This window comes from Oreochromis niloticus, linkage group LG15, assembly GCF_001858045.2.
Source record: "Oreochromis niloticus isolate F11D_XX linkage group LG15, O_niloticus_UMD_NMBU, whole genome shotgun sequence".
NCBI classification, from domain to species: Eukaryota; Metazoa; Chordata; class Actinopteri; order Cichliformes; family Cichlidae; genus Oreochromis; species Oreochromis niloticus.
In genome coordinates, this window is record NC_031980.2 from 28,037,445 (window position 1) to 28,056,579 (window position 19,135).

At 41.4% G+C, this 19,135-nt stretch overlaps 1 protein-coding gene, 1 long non-coding RNA gene and 1 other non-coding gene across 4 annotated transcripts; 2 read left to right on the top strand and 1 right to left on the bottom strand.

Moving 5' to 3' along the window:
* Positions 1–1,454: 1,454 nt before the first annotated feature.
* On the bottom strand, positions 1,455–8,314 carry LOC112842426 (uncharacterized). The gene is made up of 2 exons (XR_003214189.1): positions 8,225–8,314; positions 1,455–2,090 (listed from the first exon to the last, which is right to left on the bottom strand). It is a non-coding gene; the product is annotated as an uncharacterized LOC112842426 (long non-coding RNA).
* slc25a3a (solute carrier family 25 member 3a) lies at positions 8,182–13,537 on the top strand. 2 transcript variants are annotated; one of them, XM_003456031.4, is made up of 8 exons: positions 8,182–8,390; positions 8,837–8,999; positions 9,748–9,872; positions 11,238–11,417; positions 11,701–11,882; positions 12,377–12,549; positions 12,719–12,829; positions 13,086–13,537. In XM_003456031.4, the coding sequence occupies exons 2-8, from the start codon at positions 8,858–8,860 to the stop codon at positions 13,244–13,246; spliced, it is 1,074 nt and encodes a 357-aa protein (XP_003456079.1). In that variant the 5' UTR covers positions 8,182–8,390; positions 8,837–8,857; the 3' UTR covers positions 13,247–13,537. The 2 variants fall into 2 exon arrangements, with proteins under 2 accessions (XP_003456079.1, XP_003456078.1); XM_003456030.4 differs by lacking the exon at positions 9,748–9,872 and adding an exon at positions 10,733–10,857.
* Positions 11,952–12,152, top strand: LOC112842559 (small nucleolar RNA SNORA53). The gene has a single exon (XR_003214370.1). It is a non-coding gene; the product is annotated as a small nucleolar RNA SNORA53 (small nucleolar RNA).
* Positions 13,538–19,135: the final 5,598 nt, after the last annotated feature.

The window sequence follows — 19,135 nt, forward strand, 5'->3', positions numbered from 1 at the left end:
GGTGTTTAGAAACAATGCATCTCAAATGTTCTGATACTCCTGATGCATACGGGATCCCTACAGGCTTTCGAGAAGGCAGCTGTCCTTCTCTCCTGGATCGGCTGGAGCTTTCTTTAGGTGCCTTCCCAGCTTTGACAAAAGTCCAGCTGGAGTAACCACATTTACTCAGGGCATTCTTGATGTGATGTTCTTCTGCTTCTTTGGCCGCTGTGACTGTGGGGATGGTGTTCGCTCTCTGTTGTAGCGTCCTGATGACAACCAGTTTATGCTCCATTGGATGATGAGAGTCAAACCTTAAATACTGATCCATATGCGTAGGTTTACGGTACACATCAGCTTTTAGATGTCCCCCATTACTGATGGAAATGTCACAATCTAAGAAGGCTAACCTGCTACTTCAGACAGTCTATCACCCTCTTCCTGTAACCATTTCCTGGGTCCTAGGGGCTCATAAGTATTTTCGTCACTGAGCAGTGACGAAATGTTCTCATGATAGTCTGGCTGGTTTAGCAAAACTGTGCACCTACCTTTGTCTGCCTAAAGGATGATAATGTGATGGGAGTGCCTTCCTCTCTTCCATGCTGATGTTGGATGCTGGGGGCTTTGCGTTGCTGAGTATAAGCTTGAATCAGACTACTTTTAACAATCATCCACCTCACATCATAACTGACTGAGGTGCCTCTTATTATTTAATATTATGTCATTATTAATAATTAATTATTAATATTATTATTGTTTTATTTTTCCTTTTTTATAACAGCAATAGTATATTACAATACACTACTTTACTACTAATATACAATAGATTATTATTTTATATTTTATTATGTATCCATCTTGGGCCTGTGTGACCTGCAGTTTCACACCTTCCCAAGCTGGAGACATTTGCATTTTCACACTCTTTCTTTGGCTGAACAATGACTTAATATACCTTATGCATCTCTCTTTTTTTTTTATTTAATATGGTTTCGTGTGAATTACATGCATTCATTCATTCTATTCATTCTGGGTATGGTTGTCTACCCAATTTTGTTTCATTTGGTAATACCAATTTACAGGTTGCTATGCTTCCTATTATTAGTTTGAATATAGTAGAGATAAACTCTAATTTGATTTAACCTTTTGTTTATTCCACTTTATTCCTAAGAGTATTTATTTATATTCAGTTGGGTCTGTATCCAACTCTTTTTAAACCCCTACTTTGATCTCTAATTTTTCACTTGATAAGGGATTATTATGTTCCTCCTGATATGGGTGAATGTATAGTGGGACATTTTTTTCGTAGGACTTCTTCATCTACAACCACTGATTTGTCCGGCGCCTGGACATTTCCTTTCTAGCCACTGCTCGTCAGCAATGAGTTTTGTGGGCTGATTCCCCATTATCACAGAACTGCAAAGCTTTCTCTGGTACTAAACTCGGGGGTGGTTGCTGACACGCCCTTCTACCTTTCCCCTTTATCACCAGTACTTGAGCTTTTGCAGGATAGACAAAGAAAACAATAAAAAACAAACAAACAATGGAAGTAGTTCAGCAGCGTATTGTGCTGTAAAATCAACTTACTTTCAAAACACATATACATAAAACACATATACATACACACAGATAGACATTTGCGCGCCAATTTGTCACGAAGTATTTCACGGCCACTTCTAAAACCACTCTAAACACAGTTCCTTGTGGCGAACTTAAACCTTATTTGTCACGAGGTATTTGACGGCTACCTCTAGAACCAATCTAAACTTAGTTCCTTCCGGCGAACTCAACCTATTTCACGTGTTTTTTCGAAGTAATTCCGGCTACTTCTAACCTATTTTATGCGTATCCCGAAGTAATTCCGGCTACTTCTAACCTATTTTGCGCATTCTTCTAAACCCTTCCGGCGGTTTAAGACCAAAAAGTGTTTTCTCACCCTCAGTCGTCTTTTGCTGGTTGTTCAGGTCATCTGGATCCCAACGTCGTGGACCAGTACTAAACCACCGGCCTGGACCCCTAATTCAACGTTCCAGGACTCTCACCTCTACCTGGAGAGGGCTGTGGACAGACTTCGGTGCTGGTTTACCCACGGCGTCAGGATGCAGAAGTCAGACCTTATTGGAGTCACAGAAATGTGTCTGTTGTTTCCATCGCTAGGTTCGAAGGACCAATTTAAATGACAGGGGATTTCTTTAAATCATCCTGCCGTTCTTTCTTTAGCCAAGACTCCTGAGTTTAGAAAACACAAACACTGCAGTTCTTTCGCTCGCGAGGGCAGCCATGAACACAGGATCTGCGTCTATTGACTGTCCGCGTCCTTTATTTATACAAGATGTTCCTGTGTGTGTGTGTGTGTGTGTGTGTGTGTGTGTGTATACAAAGGTAACAACGTCATTCAGAGCAGCGGGTTTTTCCCCTTCTCTACATTTGCATGTTCTCGTAAAAGAGCTGAGCTTGGTCTTCTCTACATCTAAATGTTCAGAACGACAGGATGCGGTTAGTATCTGCATAAGTTCATCACACAAGTCACTAGGTGAAAAGTCATGTAGAAATATGCTTAATCACAAATAATGAAAGGATACATTTCATGTAGCTGATCACATATATACAATTTTCTCTTGACAACAGGACTTCATGGGTATTGTGCAACTGATACATAATTAAGTGAACATATCCACTGTGTTTGTAGCCCATATGTATTATCACAGCAGGGCTGCTGTACATCGAATGACCAGCAGATGTCAGTACTTCCAAAGGGCCTTCATCACACCTTTAGAGCTAAGCGTCACCCAGCCGGAACTTTGAGAACTAATTAGAACTATGAGAGGTGTTCCTCTCATAGTTCTAATTAGAAGTCACTCTATAGAACACAAACACCTGAATGTTGAATATAATATGACAAACTGTCCAGTGCAAGGGCGTCGATTTGGCATGGACGGAGGGGACATGTCCCCACCAATATCCAGCGATTATTGAATTGTCCCCACCAATAATTTGATCTCTGCGAGTAAAGAAATACAAACCCGATAGAAAGAAAAAATCGATCTGTCAGCGTCTCAGTCACCCAGCGGTGCAGAAAGAGTTAAATTACGTTCTCTACTGGAGTCCTACCTCATGTGACAAATATGGCCAATGTGATTGGCTGTGCCTTTCAGGGAGCTCTGTTTAGTTTTAGCAGCGGCAAACCTGCGCTGAGAGGAGGACAGGACGGTAGCAAAGAGGAAGAACGTGCATATAAGAAAGTATTTTTCAAAGAAACCTGTAAGTCACTTAAAGTCAAGTTCACTCATAAAATGCGTCCGTCATAATAACGTTACAGGCAATACCAGGCCATACATGCCAACCCTCCCGATTTTTCCAGGAGAATCCCGAATTTCAGTGCCCCTCCCGAAAAGCTCCCGAAGCCACCATTCTCCCCAATTTCTCCCGATTTTCCACAACAAAATTGAAAAACCATATCCTAGATTGGCCCAGCCAATTCCAGTTTCCAACAATAGCTGCTACTGCAGCTACTTAGTATTAATATTACTCTCATTACTCTTTCTGGGTCGCGAAATAAACTTTTAACATGTTTTCAGGCGAGAATGTAGCTGTGTAAACTTCAAATAACTTAAACATGTTATTGTTTGGCCTTTTTCAGTGTTTTATTTGTTCATGAGTAAATCGGTTTGGCTGAGAATAAAGTTATTAGATTAGATTAAATAAAACTTTATTAATCCCTCGGGAGGGTTCCTCTGGGGTTTTCACACAGCTGAATAAATGTCAAACAGAAAACTGATTAAACAGAAGTGTGAGATGGTCGAGAATCTACGCAAGCGTCCGGTTATATTTTATTTTATTTAGACAGCAAGGAGCAGACGGCAGAGGTGACGTAATTATGAAGGCTAGACCCCCGAATTTCACGGTCGCTCATTTCCGGTCTACCCGGCTTTCGGAGGACCCGGCCCACTTAGCCTGCAAAGGCCGGGTCCTCAGTTGGACGCAGCCTCTGAATTTGGACACCCCGGAACAGGCCGGTGACATTTAACTTATTTTTTTCCGATAAGTAAACACTGTAAAAAAAAAAAACAAACAAACAAAAAAAAACCCTTTGAATGTCTCCCTAATTCTGAGGTCTCAAGGTTGGCAGGTATGTGCTAGGCTTTGGCCCACATCAGTCTAAAACTACGGTGGCCCTGAGAGGCCAAACGGACTGCAACTTCAGAAAACACTTGCAAAAGAAAATGCTGCAAAAAGAAAAATGCTGCAAAAAGAAAAACACTTGCAAAAAGAAAAATGCTGCAAAAAGAAAAACGCTGCAAAAAGAAAAATGCTGCAAAAAGAAAAACACTTGCAAAAAGAAAAACGCTGCAAAAAGAAAAATGCTGCAAAAAGAAAAACACTTGCAAAAAGAAAAACGCTGCGAAAAGAAAAATGCTGCAAAAAGAAAAACACTTGCAAAAAGAAAAATGCTGCAAAAAGAAAAACGCTGCAAAAAGAAAAACACTTGCAAAAAGAAAAATGCTGCAAAAAGAAAAATGCTGCAAAAAGAAAAACGCTGCAAAAAGAAAAATGCTGCAAAAAGAAAAACGCTGCAAAAAGAAAAATGCTGCAAAAAGAAAAACGCTGCAAAAAGAAAAATGCTGCACAAAGAAAAACGCTGCAAAAGCACACAAAGCACAACGGAAATAGGAAAAAAGACAACGGAAATGTTTCTGGGGAGACAATAACCGGACGGACCAGTTGCACGAACCAAAACATGTATGTATGGCTGTATCCCAATTCAGGGACTGTTTCCCAATTCAGGGTCTGCAGCCTTAAAGTACGCAGCCTTAACGGTCCTTAAGGGCTGCACTCAAAGACCGCTGAGGCCGGCTTGTAGGCTTGTGAGATGGGACGGTCTAGCCTCCGTCGCGCTGCCCAGGTTGCCTAGCAACCATGATACTAACAGCTGGAAACGTTTCATACAGCTTTGTTTGACAGAAATGAAGGAGAACATATTTTGTACATTTGTTTCTACATGAGCTTTGTGTGATTTGATAAGTATCTGAGGCTGATGATTTTTGGGCTTCATTTCTGTAATGAACAGTCACTTAAGATTAGCTAGTAAATAACAATTAGCTCATGTTGTTCATGAGACTAAAGTCATCTCACTTTGGTAATGTAAATATAATATGGCCAATATTTTATTAATCATTATTAGTTATTACAGCAGTGAACATGAACTCTGTGCCAAACACTGAGCTTCAGTAAAGATTCAAGTTGCATTTATTTATATTTCCTATCACCTTAAATCTTCACTCAAAGACAAGCATCTTTGACAGTGTATATACAGATGTATTATATATAAGAGACAAATATTGTTTTTTTTAATATGTTGGCATTACTAAATTTGGCTCAATGCTTATATATGTGTGGAAGAAGCAAATGTACGAGCTGTGATAACTGTTTCTGATAGAATGAAGAGTAGACTGAAATATTAAATATTCCTTTATTGGGTGAGAAAATCAGACCATGTCATAACTGCTTAAAGTCATACAGAATAGATATCAGAGCCTTAAACAGGCTGACTTCTGCTAAATGGGTCAAACTGGGCAGAAAGTACACAAACACATAACATCCTTATAGAATATGATGTAACACTATAGATCAACTTACCTCAGAATATATAAAGCATATAAACAATTACAGCAATATGATGCAACAAACACAGCAGTGCTACTAATCCAAAATACTCAAAGCTTCATAGAACTGAAACAAACATTTATTTTTAGCTCCATTCTGCTGCTGATACATACTTTAGGTTTCTGAATATTAAACTTGTTGCTGCCTTTCATAGTGTGTAACTTGAAGGCCCTGAGTACTTTCTCCCACACTGAAAACACTGGGATGATAACATTATTTGAACATTACCTAATAAGACTGATTCAGGACAGACAATTAGTTAAGTTAAACTTTCCTAGCAGTCCTTCACAAACAGGGAACAGTCTGTCTATTCTCTCCATCTGTCCGCTGCTGCTGGCTCTTCCTCCTCCTCTTCCTCACACACTGCTGAGTTTGTCCTGGTGGATCATCAGGGGTGCAAAGCCTCACAGATGATGTGCAGCAGTGGGTCCCTCAGTCTGTCCTCACTCTGGACACTTGCAGTCGTCACACATGGAAATCAAATGTGTGATAAGCTGCAGGATTCAAACACAAGTGTAACTTATAAATACATGTTCATACTTTTATTCCACAATCAGAGAGAAAGAAACAGAGAGAGAGTGCAGGACAGACAGACAGGTGACAGTCTCAGGTGTATACACTGCTACAAAACAGCACAAGAGAAGGAGGATTTAGTGTTTGTGTTATTACGAGTGCTAAACAAGAAGAGTTCCCAGATGGTGCAGTGGACACATGTGTGACTCCAGTGATTAAAGCATCTTTCTTTCAGCTTAACGAGTGAACCGTCAGCTCGTTCAAACACACGTTAAAGTCCGTTTGGCTCGACACCACCGAACAGAGGCAGCAATATAACATAGCTAACATTAACAGTGCAGTGAATCCTGCGTGTGCCGTGATATTCAGGACTGCAAACCGAGCAGCATCACTGACTTTCAGCTTGTTGTGTTTGTGGATATATGACTGACTTTAATTATCCACAAAATCATCAGATTCTCTGTAAGATTAAGGTCGACTATCTAACGGCGTATAAAGTAAAGGCTTTAAAACAAAGTAAATGCTGAAAGTACAAACATCGCTAATGTCACATAACTTTGCCGGCATGTGGCCAACAGTAATGTTTTAATGTTCCTCATTATTAAACATTTGCACATAAATAAGTGACATAATATTCAGAACTTACTTTTGAAAGTTTACTCTTTGGCCGCTCCACTTCTTTGAAGTGTCTCCCAGTGCACTTGTTAGCATGTTTTGGTTCGTGCAATTGGTCCGTCCGGGTATTGTCTCCCCAGAAACATTTCCGTTGTCTTTTTTCCTATTTCCGTTGTGCTTTGTGTGCTTTTGCAGCGTTTTTCTTTTTGCAGCGTTTTTCTTTTTGCAGCATTTTTCTTTTTGCAGCATTTTTCTTTTTGCAGCGTTTTTCTTTTTGCAGCATTTTTCTTTTTGCAAGTGTTTTTCTTTTTGCAGCATTTTTCTTTTTGCAGCATTTTTCTTTTTGCAAGTCTTTTTCTTTTTGCAGCGTTTTTCTTTTTGCAGCATTTTTCTTTTTGCAGTGTTTTTCTTTTTGCAAGTGTTTTTCTTTTTGCAGCGTTTTTCTTTTTGCAGCATTTTTCTTTTTGCAAGTGTTTTTCTTTTTGCAGCGTTTTTCTTTTTGCAGCGTTTTTCTTTTTGCAGCGTTTTTCTTTTTGCAAGTGTTTTTCTTTTTGCAGCGTTTTTCTTTTTGCAGCATTTTTCTTTTTGCAGCATTTTTCTTTTTGCAAGTGTTTTTCTTTTTGTAGCATTTTTCTTTTTGCAGCATTTTTCTTTTTGCAAGTGTTTTCTGAAGTTGCAGTCCGTTTGGCCTCTCAGGGCCACCGTATAAAACTGTATGTAACCATGAAAAAGTGTTGCCATGTCCACCAGGACAGTATAGTATAGACAGTATAGTATAAACAGTAGTATAGACTCCTTCACATAGTGGACATTGAGTTGTTGTGTGGGGCACCAGTAGTCCATGTGTGTTGCTGTAACAGTAGTTCATGTTTAGAATAAAAAGTCCCAGCTCACTGACTTGATCGGGGCAATAGTGCCTAAAAGGTTGCATAATTTTGCTGAGAGATCTTTTACTTTGTGGTAATCTTAGACGAGTAGTTTTATGGACAAAAACCATCAGGTCATTCAGTGTTCCCTTAGTGCTAATGTGTAAGAGATGTTGGTGCACTATAACTGAAGTAATGTCCTTAAAGTCATATTCTTTTATTGTCATGACTCTATTTGAAGCTTTTTTTTATTTTTGTATGATACCTGATTTATATGGAATATGGCTGAAGTAAACTAAAGTCTAAAATCAGTCATTTATTTAATAGTAATTTAACATTATATAATTCACATATAAAACTATGAATTGTAATTTTAAATGGTTTAAAAGCATGTAGAATAGCATATGTAAGCAAGTATATTTCTCCCTTTTTTTTCTTTTTTTTTTAATGAAGAAGCAAAGACAAAAAGGAAAAAAAGAAAAAGAAACAGCGCAGGGTTCGGTGGTTGAATCATCCGTCCCCACCAATGCCAAAACCAAATCTACGCCCTTGGTCCAGTGTCTTTCAATTATCCACTCTTATGCTCTTACCTCTCGACAAGAACCGCCTTGATGACGACTGAAGACTCACTTGTTCTGCCCCACCTTCCACTCTTGGTGACGTCACGAAAGGACAAATCATTTTAGCGCGAGGTCATTCGGCCTCTTCGAGCAGCCGGTTACAGCGAAGCGGAGGCGCCATCTTAGGACACTGCAAGTGAGTCGTGCTTTTCTTCTTCAGAGAGAACAGAGGAAAGAATTAATGGCGATTAGTTTGTTATGGACGTGTGACTGTCAAACCGCGATTCATGTTGAAAGCCTAGTTTATTCTATTTCTGTCTCTAATGTGAAGCGCAGACACTCCACCTTTAGGTTGAGTTAGCTTAATGTAGCATAGCATTTTACCGTGTTGTTAAAGCCAGTGTAATGCTAGCCTGCCGTGCATTTTTAGCTCATGTACAGCTGGTTGGTAACCTTTCGGCGACTTTTATTAGCGTTAGATAACTGTTGTAGTTTAGGTATTTGCGTTGAGGTCATTAAACCAAGACTTTCCTGCTGACGGTCAAACTAAGCTGAGCAGCACGTGACCCACTCTCGCGAGTGGGTTGGTTGTGTTAGCAGTTAGCTCAGCTCACGCTAACCTTGTTTCTCATTGCACTGCAGCTCCGCCGGCAGGACGCCACCATGTATCCCACTACACTGACGCAGATCGCCCGGGCCAACCCGTTCAGCGCCCCCCTCTTCACTCTGCAGAAAGTGGAAGAACCCCTCCAGAGCCATAAGGGCCAGAGGAGCCGAAGATTGGCAGCAGCTGCCACCGTAGACGGTAAAGTCGGCCGAGACTCCGAAAGGTCGCTGCAAGGCTAGCGTTAGCTTAGCTGAGCAGATGTACCAAGTTGCGGCTAACTACTTTCGCACATTATTTGTAGTCGGACTTATTGTTTGAACAGGCCCGTGTACTCGATTTGTCTTATGTAGGGGTTAGGTGGTCCTGAGTACTGTTGGATGATGATGTTGGAGCAGTCAGGCCTTCCCTGCATACAGGCCGCCCGTGGAGGACACGGAAGGACACAGCAGCGCTTAGCCTTTGCACAGCAATGCACTGTTTGACACACTTAAAGGATTTGCTGAACTCTAATTATAACAAAAATGAATGTGACCCTGACTCTGAGCTGCTCAGGGGTCACCTCTGAAGGCAGATGGCGCAATGGCTGTGGTACACAGTACAACAGTGTTCTTATCTGGGGCCTTGCAGTCTGCAAACAGGTTTTCAGAGAACCAAGTCTCAGCACAAGATTTGAACTTCCTTCCCTGCTCAAGTCTAGACCCAGCCATTTGACATTAAGCTTGGATCATATGTTTTTGAAACAGAAACAGCAGTTTTTAAGTTTGTAGTGTTGGTTTAAGTTTGGAAGACAAAATATCTAATTTCCTAGTTAAATGATAAGAGCAGTAAAAAGCTCTTTGGGTAAGAGGAAAATGGATGACAAATTTTCCATAAGCTCACTGCTCCAGACTCAGTCATGCTGAGTTCATATTGCCCTGTTCTTAAAGTCTGTCCTGTGTTTCTTCAGAGGGAGACAGTTGTGAGTTCGGCTCACAGAAGTATTTCATCCTGTGTGGCTTTGGTGGGATTCTGAGCTGTGGCACCACACACACAGCTGTCGTTCCCCTCGATCTGGTCAAATGCCGAATGCAGGTCTGTCGCTGCGGCTTGCTGCCATCGTCTCTGGCCCACTTACCCATAATTCTGTTTGTCCTTTTTAAATTTTTTTTTTAATGCACCTTTCCATGGGAAAAATGTCACCAGCATAGTTGTGGTGAATCTGTTTTTGCCATTAGTTCCCATTAATCGGACATGTTGGAGTGATCATAACATGCCTGCATGATTTTTCACGGTATTGTTAAATGAATGCCACCCACAGAAGAGGACCAGTGTCTGAAGGTCAGCAGGACCGACCTGAGGGAGAACATAGTTTCTCTTTTGGCAGTTTTATTACACACAGCTGAGTCTGGCTTGGGCAACACACTGATTGTTCATTAACAGGACTGCAAAGACAGCCATACGTTTGATAAGACAGTTTCTCTGCTGTGTGTAATCATTCCAATGAAATGAATATTGTTTTATTTCAGTTTAATCAGACCATGTTTTTAATCAGAGTTGGGGATCCTGCTAATGTTTTGCATTTGTTTTAGACTTACTGACATATTGACAGTCTGTTTGAAGTGTGTTAAGAAAAGCAGGAGCTGGTAAATGAGGAAAGAGAGAACGTAACTGCAAAACATTACTGTGGTCCCTGACTGTTCATGCTGAATTTGTACAGTGATTTGATCATACTGTCCTAATGATTGGTGGCATGTTGGTGACAGAGGCATCCATAATGGAAGCGTGTTGGCACTGAATTGAAACAGTTGCCAGATGTGACCTGGACCAAAACACACTTATTTGGTGTTTCAGTGGTGACTCCTTCCATTACTTGCCCCTGTGTTTGTTGATTTTTGTCCTGTTGCATGTGACCTTGCATGCTGCATGTCTTTGTCCCCTCCCTTCTACCACAGAGGAAGTCAGCTGCGAGTTTGGCTCCTCAAAGTACTATGCTCTGTGTGGCTTTGGGGGTATCCTGAGTTGCGGCCTAACACACACAGCAGTGGTGCCCCTCGACCTTGTCAAGTGCCGTCTGCAGGTTTGTATGGAAGCTGAACCTCCCAGTAGCCAGCATCTACGCCAGCCTCTCAAACCTTCAACTAATGAGTATGTTAGCAAAGAGCCTACAAATTATTGTATATTTTAAAATAAATATCAGTCATTGACTTGAAGTGACTTGTTAAACCAAGCAAAGCAGAAATAGACGAGTTTAATTAACAGTAAATGACTCTATTTGCCCTCACACAGCATTATTATAAGTGTTATTAACAGTAACCTGACATGAAAACAGACTTCTCCAGTCCAAGTATGTTCTTAGTGTCAGCCTTTTGGTGCTGGTTACCTGCAGACAACGCTGCCCCTAAAACCCCCCGTGTTCAGAGGTGATACGGTGATCACGCCAGTGTTTCTGTTCCTTAGGTGAATCCTGATAAATACAAGAGCATCGGCAATGGATTTGCAGTAACGGTGAGAGAAGATGGTGTCAGAGGTCTGGCAAAGGGCTGGGCTCCTACCTTCATTGGCTACTCCATGCAGGGACTCTGCAAGTTTGGTTTCTATGAGGTGTTCAAGATCCTCTACAGTGACCTGCTAGGAGAGGTGAGTGGAACTTTTTGACCCTTGACTGGGAACACCTACCAAAGCAGGGTGGGCATGAGTCGTGCTTCTGGTCTACAGAAGAATGATGGGATGAGTTTAAAGGAGTCCTTTGAGTGTTTATTGATCATGAAGCTGCTCTGAGTTGTCACATTATTTTTGGAGAAGACTGAACAGCCTTTTTCATGTGTGCAAATAGAGTGTAGGCTGTGTGTGTCTTGCTTGGGACTACTCTTATTTTCTCCCACTCTGTGTGTGTGTGTGTGTGTGTGTGTGTGACCAACAGGAGAATACATACCTGTGGAGAACCTCCCTGTACCTGGCTGCCTCAGCTAGCGCAGAGTTCTTCGCTGACATCGCTCTGGCTCCAATGGAGGCTGCCAAAGTCCGTATCCAGACCCAGCCAGGCTATGCCAACACCCTCAGAGAGTGTGCCCCCAAGATGTATGCAGAGGAGGGCCTCTGGGCGTAAGTTTGTTCCATAACGTGTGGCAGCACGGGATTGAATGATTGAACAGAGAATAAGTTTGTGACGCTAACACGCTCCTTAGATCCACCTCTGGAGGGCACTGTTCTTTGAGCAGAGCTCCTCAGCAGCTTTCTGGCTGTACAGTTGGAGGTGCTTGAGTCATTGGCGTGTGAGAACAGTCTACCTGTCCCCCCAGCCCATCTGCTGCACTGGCAGCCCTGTCACTGGGCAGGGATCTCCCAGTGCAGCAAGCCTGGGGGACGGACACATTCAACATGGTCTCTGCATAGAGCTGGAAAACAGTCTGCAGTGATTTTTTTCTTTTTCTTTTTTTTTCTTTTTTTTTTTTTTTACATTTAACCAGCAAAATGTGTAAGCTACACAGGTACCTGAGCCTAAAACTTACTTTAAAATGAGGGGATATTTATCTCTATATGAAGTTCTAGTGCTAAGTGTCTCTGAGCTCATTCCTTGTTTTTGTCTGTAATCCCAGTTTCTATAAGGGAGTGGCTCCCTTGTGGATGAGGCAGATCCCCTACACCATGATGAAGTTTGCCTGCTTTGAGCGTACTGTGGAGATGCTCTACAAGTATGTTGTTCCTAAGCCCCGCAGTGAGTGCAGCAAACCTGAGCAGTTGGTCGTGACCTTTGTGGCTGGTTACATTGGTGAGTTTGGGGATGTTTGCCCTGCTGATGTTAATTAAATGCTGCTATGTATTTTGAGAAACTATTAGACCTTTAGTTGTAGCATGCAAAGTAAACTCCAACCATTTTTGCTGTTTAAGGATAGAAAATCAAGGTTGAGGTTTCTGATGTCTCTTTGTTTTGTGTGCAGCTGGTGTGTTCTGTGCCATCGTGTCCCACCCTGCTGACTCGGTCGTGTCTGTGCTGAACAAAGAGAAGGGCAGCACTGCTATGCAGGTCCTCAAGAGGCTGGGACCCAAAGGTTTGTATCAACATTATTTCAGTTGTTTCAGCAGCAGCAGTATGAAACAAGGTTTAAGACCATCCACTGCTGGAGGAGCAGAGCTTCTCAACAGCTCTTATGTTGTTGGAGGAGCTTGAGTCATGGCATACCTGCAATCAGGCCTCGGTTGTGTTCAGTGATAACAAAGTAGCTTTTGTGTTTACTGAAGTAGCACTTGAGTGACCTGAACCACTGTTTTGTGAGGTGAGGAATAACTGACTGTCTCTTGTCTCAGGTGTGTGGAAGGGTCTTTTTGCCCGTATCATCATGATTGGTACTCTGACAGCCCTGCAGTGGTTCATCTACGATTCTGTGAAGGTGTACTTCCGCCTGCCACGCCCCCCTCCACCTGAGATGCCCGAGTCTCTGAAGAAGAAGCTCGGTCTTACAGAGTAACACATCCTGTCACTGAGCTGCATTCTCCAGAAGCGACACATTTAAACCCCCAATTCCTACAGCACACAGCAGCCACTGTATTTATGTCCTCAGCTCCTGCTGCTCTTCAGGGCCCAGGGGTGCTACTTCTCATGTATATTTAAAAGCAAAACGGGCGAGAAGATGGAGCCGTCACTCTTGGCTGATCCAAGGGTCTGACATAATATTTCTCTGTAGAAACATCAGTCTGGTTTTATCAGTTCCTGTCCTTAGAATATTTGGAAATTCTAATTAAATATTTCCTGGAAAACACCTGCTGCCTGTTGTCTGTTTCTGCTTTGAATTCAAACGTTTGTTTTTAAGCTTATGCAGCATCTATCACTGTGCAAGAATATCAATTTTAAATGAGCGCTACTGCTATAACTGGGAATGTTCTGTATATTACAGTGAAATTTGCAGTGGTTAAGGGTGGTTTTGTTGTGATGCATCATATGCTGGTAGTTTGAATTGCCTGAGGTTATCAGCATGGAGAACCAGATTTTTGTCAACTGTTTGCATAGTGTAATACACCCACAGGAAGATCAGTGCAGTTTAATTGGAGATAACTGTACGGCGGCCAAAACACGATAGGTGTTTTATCATGATTCATATAATACGGATGACTGATTTTTAGGCTAATAGTTAGGTTAACACTTACCTCTCATCTTTTCTTTCCTCACAAAACCAATCCTCCACTTCTTTTAAGTGTGTCCCAGCACAATTCTTAGCAATATTTTGGTTCCTGCAAGTGGTCCGTCGGGTTATTGTCTCCCCAAAAACACTTCCCTTGTGCTTTTGGAAATCTGTGTTTTTGTTTGTTTGTTTGTTTGTTTGTTTGTTTTTTTTGTTTTTTCTTTGTCCCCCTCCTATTTCAGTTTTCCCCATTTCTGTTGTGTTTTGTGTGCGTTTGCAACGTTTTTTTGCTGGTGTTTTCTTAATTTGCAGTCCGTTTGGCCTCTCAGGGCCACCGTATAACTGACTAGTCACTGAATTCGGACACAGCATTTGTTCACTGTTCAAGGTGTTCTTGGTGCGCCTGTGTTTTAGAGTACCACCAGAGGGAGATCTTGCTCCACCTTCAGGCTAAAGAAGTTGAGAGGGATGTTTCTCCCACTGAAAATGCTATGGAATTATATTTGGGTATGAAGGGAGGAAAAAATATAATCTGAGCAAATAACTTCATTTAATGGCCACATTTGTTGTCACTCATGCAATCAACCTACGCATGCAGAAATCTGCAGCGATGCACACAAAGAAACCATTCAATATGCTGCGCAAGCACTGCTGCAGTTTGATGCTCTCACTCTCTGAATCAAGTGACTGGAGGGCAGAGCCCAAAGGAAGAGAACCCCCAATGCAATTGGCCACACATAAGCAGTGTTTTAAACAGTGTTCAGAATGAAGTTTCCCCAATTATCAACAGTTGCTGTCCAGAAGTAGAAAGATTGACCATTGTCACTTTAATGCTGAAGAACAAATTTTTTTCTCTTTTTTTTTTCTTCCAAAAATTATAGTGAGGATCAGGAGAGATCCTTATTTAGCAATTATAACTTTGGCCAAAATACTGACATTTTTACTAGCTTACTGACCTCTTTATTAGCTCCATTGTCATTCCAACCATGTGCAGTGGTACAGTACACAGTGAAACGAGACCATGGTGCTACATATGACATATAACAGACAATCAACACAGGACTACAAAGTGCAATGTGCAAAAAAACAGAGTGCAACACCAGACAGAGGAATGATATAGACACAACAGTGGAAACTGAGCATTGTACAAAAAGTAACTTGGTGTGTGTGTCAGTCTAGTTAGTGTTCAGGAGTCTGACGGCCTGGGGGAAGAAACAGTCTGACAGTGAGGGCCCGGATGCCCTGGTACCTCTCGCCAGAACGCACCAGTGTGTGTGAGGGGTGCGTGGAGTCCTCCACAATGCTGGTGGCTTTGCGGATGCAGTGGGTGTGATAGGTGTCTATGATGGAGGGAAGAGAGGCTCCAATGATCTTCTCAGCTGTTCTCACTATCTGTTGTAAAGGGTATTGTGATCCGATACAGTGCAGTTACTATAGCAGACAGTGATCCAGCTGCTCAGGACGCTCTCGATAGTCCCTCTGCAGAAGGTGGTTGGACCTTCTTAGTTATGGAGCTGGTGTTGAGGGACCAGGAGAGGTTCTCCACCAGGAATTTGGTGCTCTTGACAACCTCCACAGATCCTTCATCAATATTAAGTGGACAGTGATCTCTCTGTGCTCTCCTGAAATCTTTTGTTTTGTCCACATTCAGAGATGGGTTGTTGACTCTACACCAGTCCGTTAGCTGTTGCACCTCCTCTCTGCATGCTGGTGTGAGTTTATAGCATATCATGTGATAAATTATTCCTTTGTCCTCACCTCAGACTGTGGTTGATGGCTAATGTAGAAGTCAAAAGTTAGAATGGTGCAATAGATATCGTTCATTATTGATAGATCCTATTTTCTAGTACAAATGACACAGTTTGTGTGTGTGTGGGAGAGAGAAAGACAATTTAGAATTTTATTTTTATATTTTTTCCTCTATAAAAGTGATTGATTGTACTATTAATATCCAAGGAACCAAAAGTAAGCTGTCTGACAGCATAGTGTGTACTGGGGTGATATGGTACTGTGAGGTCTGAGGAATATAAGATGGGGCTTGATTATTCCAGACCTTCTATGTGAGGAGGAGGATTTTAAATTTGTTCTGGATTACCAGGGAGCCAATGCTTCCTATTAAATTTTGCAGATATATTTGCATGCATCCACTATCGTACGCTCACATTGTGCCTCATGATCCTAGTAGTGCATTTGCTAAAATGATGTAGTAGAGCTATGGAACATAAAAATCAGACACTGCATTTCAAACTGAGTTAAAAGGAACTACTGTGTCTCACACGAAATTATAGCGCCTAGCAGATTTACCTGATGCTCATCTAATGGGCCTGAGCCTGGCCTGGGTCACAGAAACTCCCCTTACACACACACACACACACACACACACACACACACACACACACACACACACACACACACACACACACAGTGTGCTGTTGTACTGATGGTGTCATTACAATCCATTTGTTGCCCACAAAATGGGCAGCTTCTACACCGGCAGCAATAGTGTTGTCTTCTATTGAGAAAAGGTTGCATCTCAGTGGGTACAACAGGGCCGGCTGGCAGGATAAGGTTGCAGGGGGTCATGGGAAATGGAGTCTATTTATGTGTTCCCTGTTTGTGAGGCAACATTGTCATCTGTGAATGATTGAATAAAACATCAACACTATGGGGGATAAAAAGGTTTGTCAGACGCTCAGTTTACTCAGCTCCTCTTTTTGGGTGGATCGCTCCAGTAATTTCCACGTTTAGGTAGAATACGAAGAATCCATTGATTTGAAAAGCTAACAGGGTTATTGCACATGCTGCTTGAACAGTATGTGTGGCCTATTTTAGCACTCCATCTCCAGCACGTCCCACTGTTGATGGAAATAGCAGTGGGCTCCATCAGGGACAGTCAGGGTTTAGCCTTCATTATCAGGTCCACTTTCAACTATGTTTCCATTGCACTGCGCCAAGTCCACACAGACAGGCAGATCATGCACCGAGGACCCCGTAAACTTGCTTTTTCCTTTCTTTCTCTCTTTCTGTTTTGAGGTTTAAAAAAGTGTTTGTGCATTTTGGAGTCCAAAAGATTTCAGTTTTTAAAATATTACAAACTTTATCATTTAGTGTTATTTTACATTAACAGTATTTTTGCCAACGTGAATAGTTGAACTTGGGTATTGGGTATTTCTGTTGCACCCTGTCCAAAGATTAAACCAAAGTTAAGCTCTGTAGCATTAACTTGACTCACCTTGTCTGAAGGAAGAGAAAACCTTCTAATTAGCTGATGATCTGCTCTACCTCCTTAACTACAGGCACCTCATGACAACAAAGGAGTGATTTTGGAACCATTCTGAATGCCCTTGAGTTGCTCAACCTGGGGGTCCAGACTTAAAGCTGATTACTCCAGAACAGGGGTGTCAAACTCATTTTACATAGTGGGCCACATATCACTTTGATCTTAAGCAGGCTAGACCAGTGAAACTCGCCTTTCTGTCAGTGTAAAGAAGTTACATATTTAACGTTTTTTCCTACATAATGAAGAAAATGCTGCTGTGACAAAGAGAGAAATCTGTCAGCACAACTCTTTGGACTTAAATTGTAAGAAATAAAATTCTGGTAGCTCATTCTGGTAGACTGGCTTGTAAAAAGCAGACATATCTTTAGCAGTGCACATTCAGGCCTGTGAGACTCATTTAGACACTCAGACACTGAGCCATGGCTGTGTGCTACATGCAGACATTTCTGCATCTCTGCCATTCAAAGACACTTTGTATATAGTTTAAGTAATATTCAATACTAAACTGTCACTTTAAGCTATTTTTTTATTCAGTGTTTTCAGACACCCCCAACTATTTTTATGGATTTGCTACTACTAGGGAGACACACACGAGGTTTAAGGCCTGGACAAATTTGAATCCTGCACAATGGAAAATAGCTGAAAAGAAAAACGGGTATGACTTTATCCAGCTCCTAGTTTTATAAAGTCTGCACTCAGCTTTGCGGTTTCCTATAAATGAAATGCAGCCAGATGCTGCTCATTTTATGTTTTCGTTCGCTTCTTTACTTTTTCCCGAGATGCTTGCATTTAAATCCGGTGTTATGCCAAAAATGATCGCCTGCCAAAAACTGATTTCCGGTATTTGCCAAAAACTGATTGCTCGTATTTAAACTGCTATAAATAACTTGTTGGTCTATAATACTTGAAACATATGTCAAATGTATCCCTCATGAACGATATCAGATAATCTTGAGCTATAATTGGTTATAATCTAAGTACAATAACACAGAGCTATAAAGATACTTGAAAAACAGGTAATTTTTAAATTTTATATATAAACCCTGTTCACCGAAGTCTATTTACCAACATACGTAAAGATATTACACATAAAACATACGGAAACATTGGAAATCAATTTTGGGCCGCAACACCGGCTCCCGGCTGTCCCCTATCTTCTTTTAAATAGTGGTATGGTCCCAGTCTGTCTTCGCATGTGATTGGCCGCATGCTGTGCCCATCAAAATAAAGTCCTACCCCTGCCAGCATGGATTCTCAGCAGGGCTCAATACAGGACTGATACGACTATTAATAACGGACATATGAAATTATATAATTGTTAAGCTGTGTCCCAAAACCTGGGCCGCATCCTTCGAGGACCGATCGCGGTCTGCGTGGACCGGGTCCTAGTTTAATTATCACATGGAGAGGAATAACATTCCAAGTGGAGTTTGGATATTTTTGTACATTTTTTATCCAATTAATGATAAATGTGTTGTTTAATGTGCTAAAAATCCAGAAAATTTAGACCACCTTTGTCATATGTGTTCATGAGAACAAGTTTCCTTAAATACTGAGTCTTATTTCTCCACACAAAGGTAAAGAGCATCTTGTCAGTTCATTTAAGAGTTTTTTTCTCCACATGGAGAGACAGAGCTGAATATATTAATCGTAAAATTCGCTCCGCTTTGGTGATCAGAACTCTTCCTCTTAAGAAGAGATCTCTAGGAGCCACTGGTTTAGTCTACTTTGAGTTTTCTGGAAGATGAATTTCATATTTAAGGATGTTCCTCTTTGTTGATCCTTAGTAATTATTATTCCCAAGTATGTGCATATTAGTACTGTACAGCACTTTGATCTACCAGGTGTGTTTTTAAAGTGCTATATAAATAAATGATGATGATGATGATGATGATGATGAAGTATCTCACTTCATTTTAAACTTGTATAGTACAAATAAATGTACTGAAATATTCCTT